General features: G+C 41.2%; 1 protein-coding gene across 1 annotated transcript in view; it reads left to right on the forward strand.

Moving 5' to 3' along the window:
* MGAM (maltase-glucoamylase) overlaps positions 1-9,259 on the forward strand; it is an 83,531-nt gene extending 74,272 nt beyond the window's left edge. The window contains exons 44-48 of the mRNA XM_036246382.1: positions 2,199-2,323; positions 3,394-3,482; positions 5,308-5,357; positions 6,187-6,357; positions 8,130-9,259. Of these exons, the coding sequence (XP_036102275.1) occupies positions 2,199-2,323; positions 3,394-3,482; positions 5,308-5,357; positions 6,187-6,357; positions 8,130-8,207 (513 nt within the window). The 3' untranslated portion in view covers positions 8,208-9,259. The remainder of the gene's footprint in view (positions 1-2,198; positions 2,324-3,393; positions 3,483-5,307; positions 5,358-6,186; positions 6,358-8,129) is intronic.
* The last annotated feature ends 487 nt before the right edge of the window (positions 9,260-9,746 follow it).

Here is a 9,746-nt window from a genome sequence, read left to right on the forward strand (position 1 = left end):
AGAAACAGTTTACATTCCCAGCAACATTTGATGAGCATGTTGATCTCCCTACATCTTTGTCAATTTTGACTGTTAGGTTTTCTTTTAAAAAATGTTTATGTTCATCTCGGTGACTCTTAAAGGCAACATAGTTCTTCATGTTCATCATTGACTTGAGTTGTGATTATCTTTTTGTTGTTGTTTTATCCTCACCTGAGGATACTTTCCATTGATTTTAGAGAGAGGAAGGGAAGGAGAGAAAGAGCAACATTGATGTGACAGAGAAACATCTATTGGTTGACCCTCAGATGTGCCCCAATTGGGAATCAAACCCGTGACTTTTTGGTGCATGAGATGATGCTCCAACCAGCTGAGCCACCCAGCCAGGAAGTTTGTGATCACCTTTGACAGGCCATTGATATTTCTGTGACCTTTCTATCCTTTTGCTATTTTCTTATAACATTTGCTCTTCAACTGTTTATGATCTTAGAGATTTTAACTTTTATATAGTTGAATTAATGTTTTAAGTTACTACATTTATGCAGTGAGTAGAATTCATTTAGTGAACAGGATATACCTTTTTTTCCCTCCCAAATTGTCAAATTCCCCAGTATTTTTGTTTACTAAACTTTTGTTGTAATATACTGTTCTAATATATGCTAGAATTTGTCTGAAAGAATTTTCTTTTCTATTTTTTATTTGTTAATTTGTTAATTGTTATTCTGTCAGTATGGAAGATTTTTAATGATTGCATATTTGTAGTACAATTTAATGTGTGATAGGCCGATGTTCCCTTATTTTGTTCAGAAATGTTTTTGATTATTATTTTTATACATTCTCCCAGAAGACATAAAATAATTTTGTTAATCCAGAAAGTAAAGCAAATTTGCACTAAAATTTTTATTAATTGTGTATAATATATATAATATATCACATTATTATATATTATATTAATATATTATGTTTTATTACATAAATTAATATATACATATATCTGGGAAGAAATGATAAATGTTATATATTTGTTCCTAGAATGTATATATTTTCACCATAAGATATGAACCAAAGTGTTTCACGGAAGCAATATTTATAAAGTGGCATAAAACTGAAATAAACCAAATGTCTATGTGAAATGGACTTAATGCTATAGGGCAATGAAAATAATGAACTTTTGCTACATAAATGAAAATGAAAATGATAAACATCATAAACATAATATTGAGCACAAATAGTCATATATAAGAGAGTAAGAATATATGATTCCACTTATAAAATATAAGTTCAAAACCAGGAAAAAGTGATAGAAATGAGAACAGTAGCTACCTTTGGTATGAGAGGGAATGAGAGAACTTTCTGGAGTAGAGGTAATACTCTGATCTTGAGCTAGGTGGTGATTTCATGGGTGTGTTCACTTGGTAAAATTTTATCGCTCCCATTGTTTATGTCCTATTCGGTACCTGCGCTACTGAAAATTTAACTAGAAAAGTCACATCCTCAGAACGACAAGACAATATTATGTTTAAAATAAGAAAGCATGCCATGAACAGGCATGCTCACAAAAACAATCCTTGGAAATTAAAGGCATGGTGCAGATATTTAAAATGCTGTTTAAAAAGAAATCATAAAATGCGCCTAGGAAAGCACCCAGAAGGTAGAAGATAGATGGATGCAGGAGAGAAAAGGAAGAAAAAGCCGAATTAACTTTATAGTCACCACTGAGGTTTATGACCGCAGGTCAGTGAGCACTTCTCGCTGTCACACATAAGCCAAGAGAAAGAATTAAACACAAAAGAAGATAGAGCGAGTCTAAGATAAGGATTTGTAAACACAGTCAGCTCACTTTAATCTTTTCTGTGAAATGTGCCAAAGGTGTTAGTTAAGTTGGTGGGTGTGGGGAGTGGGGACAGTATCAAGAGCCAACAGGAAATGAATGAAAAGATCATTCAACCTCCTCTGGCTGCCCTCTGGGCCACAGACATAGGATGTGGAGTGAGATCCATGCTATGATGTCGTAGGGTAGGTACTGTGGAAACCCCCAAAGGCAAGGGACCCTGATAAGACATTGTGGCGGCCATGCAAGATTCCACACAGGAGCTGGGTGGATGTGGGAAGCTGTAATAACAGGTGTGTGTGGAAGATCATGAACAGGTAGCACGTTCGGAAGAGTGGGCAAGATGACTGGTCTCCCTCATCATCTCTTACCTTCTCCTGACCTGCAGGGTGTGGACATTAACACAAGGGGACAGTGGAAGTCCCTGCCAGCCCCTCTGGAACACATTAATCTTCATGTCCGTGGGGGCTACATCCTGCCCTGGCAGGAGCCTGCACAGAACACCCACTTAAGGTGAGTGCTGGGACCAGTTAGCTCAGATCCTGGTGGAGCCCTCCGATCCGTGAGCCGTACTCTCGGGCCCAAAGACAATTTTACTAAACATTTTTGTTGGTAAATGCGTGTTTGTTTTTCTAAGCTTTTTTCAGACTCTGTGCTCTCTGAACAATTATCAACCACTATTTTAGTTAGATCTAAGTGGGTGAGAGGCTAGGTCTGTTTAGTGTTGACTGACATGGAAGTCCGATTGGAGCGCCGTGACCCATGCTAGTTTTAGAAGACTGGTTCTCACCGGACTCGTTGCTAAGAAGACTATTTGCTGAAAAATTGAGTAAGCCGCAATGCAGCTGATGCCCGAGGCTGAGATTCTTCATGTACAGAGTTTAAAACTCTAGACCTAAACCTACATAATAAATAATAGCTCACATCCAGTGAATGCTGTCTGTGTGCCTAGAACTGAAATAGTGGGGACATTTCTATTTTTTCTTTGAACAACAAAACAAAAAACCCTGGGGGTGTAAGTAGTGCTGCTATCCCCATTTTATAGAAGAGCAAAGGGGCTTCGCTGAGATCTGGGGAGCGGGCAGCGATGCCCTCAGAGTCGCACATTTAGTAAGACGTTGAACAGGGACTAAAATCTATGTCTCTCTGATGTCAAACTAAAATTCTTAGAGCCTTGCTCATTTGAGTCCAAAAATTCAGTTACAAACTGAAGAACTTCGGACATTAGTAAACAGAATTCACTGTACACGTATTTGGGAAGTTAGATCGTGAATGAAGAAAGACCACAACATCAGGACTTTCCTCACAATGGGAAAGGGAGGAAATCCATTGAGTTTGCTTGGAGTTTCTGGTAGAGCTTACAGAACCTTAGAGGAAAGTTCCCCTTGCTTCATTCATTAGTTCATTCATCCCTGGTATGAAGTCAGAGCTAATGGAGACAGAACTAAGCTAGGTCACACGTCTCTTGAAATCTAGCTCTGGGTCTTGATAGCATAAAGGACTTCCTTTCTATTTTTTAAAAACCCTTCGTTTGAGGCTGTGGCTTGGTTTTTAGCTAATGCCTCTCTTCCATTTCACTGCAGCCGCCAGAAATTCATAGGCTTCAAGGTTGCCTTGGACGATAAGGGAACTGCTGAAGGTTGGTTCTTCTGGGACGATGGGCAAAGCATTGGTAAGTAAGGGTTGCCTCAGATTCATGTCAACACCCTTGACTAGGTTCCTGGATATCTTATAGGTCTGCTTTTCCTTTTTCATGTTAAAGCAATTTTTAAATATAGCTGTTACTTTGCAGTGAGTAATACATAGAGTACTTGATCTTTTTTTTTTTTTTTTTTATCCTCACCCGAGGACATTTTTCCATTTTTTGTACAGATAGAGTGGGAGGGAGAGAGAGTAAGAGAGAGAGAGAGAAACATCGACGTGAAAGGGACACATCGAGTGGCTGCCACCCGCACGACCAACCAGGGCTGGGGACAAACTGCAACCGAAGTACGTGCCCTTAGCGGGAACCGAACCCGGGTCTCTCTGGACCGCAGGCCGATGCTCTAACCGCTGAGCCAAACCGGCCAGGGCTAGAGTACTTGATCTTTATGTTGCATGGAAATGAAGCATAGCTCAGGGTCTCTCACTGTTATCCACTGGCCTAATCTACTGCAGAAGACAGCAGTATGGGGGCCATAGTGGAAATTCCTTTGTAACCAACTGAAACAGCCTTCTGTTCAAAGACACATTCCCTAATTGCATGGTTTATTGTCCCAGTGAGAGACACAATGCTTCCTTCAGCTGTGCTATTTATTTGGGGGAATTTTCCATTAGAGGTTTACAGGAACTGGTGAACTCTTGAGAGGATGACTCAGGCATCGTTGGCTATTTCTAGGCCAATGCTGTCTAGTCCAAGTTTCTGTAGTGATGGAAATGTTCCCCATCTCTGTCGTCCAAGGTGGTAACTGTCAGTCACCAGTGGCCAACAGAGTGCTCGAAAGGTGACAGGTGCATCTGAGGGTCTGAACTTTCATTTTCATTTGACTCAATTGTAATTTAAATAGCTACACTTTGCCAGTGGCTGCCTTACACAGCACAATTCTGAGGCTAGCTCATGCCCTCTGATCCAGTGAGTGGTAACCAAATTAGAAAGAGGTGAGCACAAGAAGATGAGTGAGAAAGCCAGAGGGTAGGGAGCAGGGTGGGGACACCTGTAATGAGGCTCTGGTAAGTCCACCTTCACTGGATACACTGAGCTTCACATTCTCCCTGGACCTGTGGCATAAACTGAGGATAAGAGGACAGAGAGTTTTTCTTTGGTTTTCTTTATTCTTTATTTAAGATATTGTCTAATATCTCTCTCTCTTTTTAATTTTTTTTCCTCTATTGACTTTTAGAGAGAAAGGAAGGGAGAGACATAGACACATTGATGACAGAGAACATCGATTGGCTGCCTCCTACATGCCCCCTACTGGGGATTTGGCCCACAACCTGGGCATGTGCCCTGACCAGGAATCAAAGGGGCAACCTCTTGGTGCATGGGTCAGTGCTCAACCACTGAGCCACACCATCCGGGCATTGCCTAATATCTCTTAAGACAGACTGACCAAGACACCAGTCTTGGTTGTGGCTGTGATATGTGTCTACATCATGTATGTTTGCATATGTGTGCTTCTCGCAGAAGCAGGATGTTCCGGGGTGACTAGGAAGATGTTGGGAGAGGTAGACCACAGGGGGAGAAGTGGGTTAAAGGATGGTATTGGGAAACCACATTATGTGGGGTGTCTCTGTCAGACAGATGTATCTTCACACACTCGTTCCACACATCCTGTGCAGACTAAGGTAGGGGCAGAGTCTGACCCATCTCCATACATGGGTCGTAAATCACAAAGTGGGAATCTGTAAAGAAAAAAGCAGAACACAAAAATAATTTCTATTCTCTCAACCAAGATGAGTAGGCAAAGATAATTCTAAGCAAAACTCCAGATCACGTTCACCTTGTTGTCTGTTTGCAGATACCTATGAAAAAGGACTTTATTACCTGGCCCACTTTTCTGCCAGCCAGGTGAGTGTGACTAATACCATGAAGGGGACTAGAGTTCTACTGGCTTAGTTGGATGCTGAGATCATAAGGCCATAAAAGACCACCTAGAATAATTCCTTCCCTGCCCACCTTGCTCATTTGAATCCTTCTCTTTCTCTAGATACCAGATAGATTTAGTGTGCTCCCAGGAAGTTTTCTGTGATTAGACCCATTCATGAGTTTCATCAGTAACTTATTCCAGTTTACCAGGCAGAAGTAGACAGGCTATTTAAAAAATATATATATATATATTTATATATATATGTTGTTTTGATTTTTTAGAGAGAGAGATAGAAACGTTGATGTGAGAGAGAAACATCCATCAGCTACCTCCTGCATACCCCCTACTGGGGATTGAGCCTGAAACCCTGGGCATGTGCCCTGACTGGGAACTGAACCAAGATCTCTTAGTCCATGGGAGGATGCTCAATCCACTGAGCCATACAGGCTGGGTTGGACAGGCAATTTTGATGTTATCTAGCCCTTGTCCCTATGTTGCTTTGGAATGATCTGCACATTTTCTGACTTCTCCACATGGAGAATAAGGTTCCTGATAGCTGAGACCCTTTGTTTCCTCCGAGTTCAGGTCAATTCTAGAGACCTTGCAGGTGCTTTTTAGCCAATGAAAATTTGTTTGGGAGTTGGCGACAGGAGATAGAGTTGTGAAATCGTGGTCTCCACTACAAGGACACAAGATAGTGACTCTGAAGAAGTCTTACTTCATGATCTAGTTTTGTGCCTAAAAAGAGGTGGGAGAAAATTTTAACATGTTTTGCTTTTCTTCTGGCTTCTTGTATTTCCGATTTGACAGAATACAATGGAGAGGCATGTCCTTTCAAACAAATACATCACCGATACAAACCCTTTGAGTCTGGGCTACATCGAGATCTGGGGAGTGGGCAGTGACTCCATTTCCAGTGTTAGCATGTCTTTGAGCAACAGGGTTATAACACCCAGCTTCACCTACTACGCTACAAGACAGGTTTGTGACCGGTGCAAAGTCTGAATGGTATTTCCCAACCCTGAGGTGCATTATGCAATGCTTGCTTACTTCCTTCTAGTGACCCCCTCTCCTGCAAAGCCCTGCACCCACCCCTCTGTTTTCAGTGTCAACAATGGGCAGCATGTTGATGGAGGGGAAATCAGGCTTTATTATCATTTTGGATTGAGGGTCTGGGTCCTTCCTTTCCATGTATGTCTTCTTGTCTGCAATGCTTTGTAAAACCATGTGTTTTGGTCCCTCGTCTGTGCCTCAGAGATCTATGTGATAGTTTGAATTACCATATTTCATCTGTGAGACGTCATTAGTTAGAAGTTACCCCATTATTTCATGTGCCGTGAGAAAAGAAAAAAGAATGACAGAAGTATGATATAGTGCTTTCCTGTCACTGAAAATTCTATCTTGAATGTATAGAGAGTTTTTTAAAACTCCTTGAGACAGATTTTTATCATTTTAATATGTTAAGTCGTAAACCCCGGGAAAGTGTTGGATGGCGTTATAAGGCATTGATGATTCTCCGTCAAAGTGGTTTCGAAGAGGTCAACCCTGGACATGAAGAAATGTTAAAAACACCTTAACCACTGTGTATCACGTAATTTTCCCTTTATGATTTAAATTATTTAACTATTTAAATTATTTTATTATGTAAATATCTTATTATTTTATTTATTATTATTTAAAAGGAAACTCCATGACACTGATGGGTTAAGGTATTTCCTATGTACTATCCCAGGTGCTGTTGATAGAAAATTTTATAAAACTCATCCACAATTGTTAATGGAATTTCCTCCTAAGCCACCAACATGTTTATATAAGTTTTCATCAGAGCCTTTCTTGATCTTATCATCAGCCAGGATTTATATTGCTTCCTAAAATAATCCTTAAGAGATTTGCAGTTCATTCCTTCATAATACCAGTAATAGTACAGATGTTCATGTTTGCGCAGATAATAACCATTGTCATGAGCTGCTTGGCTAACAGTAATTCTAAGGCTGTTGATTGCAAGACAAATTCTGATCTCGTGATGTTACATCTGCGCTAACCCTGCACCTCGGGATTAATGGAGCAGGTCTAGCATCTCTCCTCATGGCAAATGGGGTTTTTCCTTGCAGGCTTAGCCCTTGCTTTTTCCTGAACTATTTTTCTTTCCTAATCCTCCCTGATTACAAAACCTACAACAAAAATTTTCCTTCCATTTTTTTTTGTTTGTTTGTTTTTTATTTGTTTCCTCGTACTTGTTGTTTTCTTGTCAACCAACTTTCCAAACTTTTTTACCAAGAGCTCATAAAGGACTTGACCCTTTTTTGTTGCTGACCAACTCATGGGCTGCACATGTGGCAAAACTCTGTAGAAAGTATTTGCCTAGAAAAAACCTGGAATATTGGATTCTCCCTGGCAATCATCAGGGCACAATGAGGGACTCGCGGAATGAGGGAATCAAAGGGGTGCTCTGAGGAAGTCAACACTCTAAATGCATGGGAATGAGGGTATTGCCTCCGGGGTGCCCGTGGAGTTGTGTCTCTCCATGGCTGCCTATTGCATTATTTTGAGGCTTGCTGTCTTGTCAATATCACCAAATGATCTTTGTCCTGTAAGGAATTAAGAAAGACCCTCCTCACCTGTAATGTGAGAGCAGCCTGGGAGCCAGGCAATAAATTGTGACAATATCAGAGTGCTGTGTAGACCCCTGGCTCATATGGATTTGTTTGCAGTCATCTAATGCCCTGTACTTTTTTTTCTTTGGTTCCCAACAGCTGTTAATGATTGAGGTGGCCAGCAAAAATATCAGCCTACATAATTTCATTTCATTGACATGGAAAAGCACTCTGTGAATTTTAAGAGCAAGAGCCTGTGAATGACTTTGGAACTACTTACACCACTTGCTTGCAAAATGATTGTGTGTTGCTAATTGGTTCATGCCCAGCAAGGGTAAAATCTTTCATTAATTTTGTTGTATGTTTCGTCTGTGTCTTAGCCCTATGGGATAGGCAGTAGGGAGGTGTGGAAAATCGATGGGTTACCTTAATGTGTCTATGTGATTAGTATGGTATCTATTGTTCATTGTACATTTACTGAAGATGAACTGGGTCTGAGGGGAAGTGTGTGTGTGTGTGTGTGTGCATGTGTATGTGTGTAACCAGGAAATAGGTCCCACTCTCCTGCTGAATACACAAAAAAAAGCTTTCCAGGAGAGTTTTCAGGCCCTCGAGCTAACACTCCAAGAAAGTATCTAGAAAGGGCATCTAATGGGTGGCTATACAGAGAGGGGCATGCTATGTTGGGAGCAGGATCTAAGGGGAAGACAAGGCAAACACAAGGAAAGGTAAGCAGGAAAGATGGGTAGAAACAGATCGTGATACAAAAGGAGAAGACAATGTTAAATGATCAGGAAGATTAGCCTCAAGGGGAGGAGAAAGGAAGAACCAAGTCACTTGAAAACAAGAAGAAGGGCTGCAATGGTTCTCAACCTTCCTAGTGCCGTGACCTTTTAATGCAGTTTCTCGTGTTGTTTGTGGGCGTATCTGCATGTTTGTGGATGGCCAGGAGACGGATAGAGGAGCGGTGTCTTTGTTCCTAAGACCATCGGAAAGATGTGTTTTCCAATTATCTTAGATGACCCCTGTGAAAGGGTCGTTCGAACCCCAAAGGGGTTGCAACCCACAGGTTGAGACCCACTGGCTTAGGGGAAACAAAACATGGGAGTAGGGGTGAGGAGGCCATGTAAGAGGCAAAACCAAAGGAGTTTGAATGTAAAAAAATTAACTTATTTTTGCAGTGGTGAGCTTTGAAATGTGTAAATCATACTTCTCGACTCTGTGCCTGTGTATCATTACCGTTTACATACATGCATGCAACTTCTGTGCCAGAGCAAAATAAAACAAGCATGTTTACAAGAGAGTTTGAATTTTGTGATGCTTTGATCATGGGTAACATTAGTTCGGGTTAAGGCTTCATCATGTTCGGCAAAGTCTTGCAAATGGGTCTTGTTTTCTCTTGGCACCAGGGTACCTGCAGGGTCATCCACCCAGGGAATGGTTCATTTTGGGAGGACCAGCCCTCTTCCTTATGCCTGTGGAGTGGCTTTCCATACAGTTTAGGGTTGTGGAAGAGGATTCTCGGGTTGTTTTAATCATCAGAGCAGTCGCTATATGCGGTGAAATAGCAACTCTGGGAAAACAAAGATGGTTTACCCCTTGGTTAAAACACCAGATGGTTAAAATTGGGCATCAAGAAATTATATATGAATGTTTGAAAGGGATACTTACTTTTAGGGTGACTGGAAAATGAGTGTGTTAGCCCTGGCCGGTTTGGCTCAGCGGTTACAGCATTGGCCCAGGGACCAAAAAGTCGTGGGTTCGATTCCAGTCAAG

The sequence above is a fragment of the Molossus molossus genome, unplaced genomic scaffold (genome assembly GCF_014108415.1).
Source record: "Molossus molossus isolate mMolMol1 unplaced genomic scaffold, mMolMol1.p scaffold_m16_p_7, whole genome shotgun sequence".
Lineage (NCBI taxonomy): Eukaryota > Metazoa > Chordata > Mammalia > Chiroptera > Molossidae > Molossus > Molossus molossus.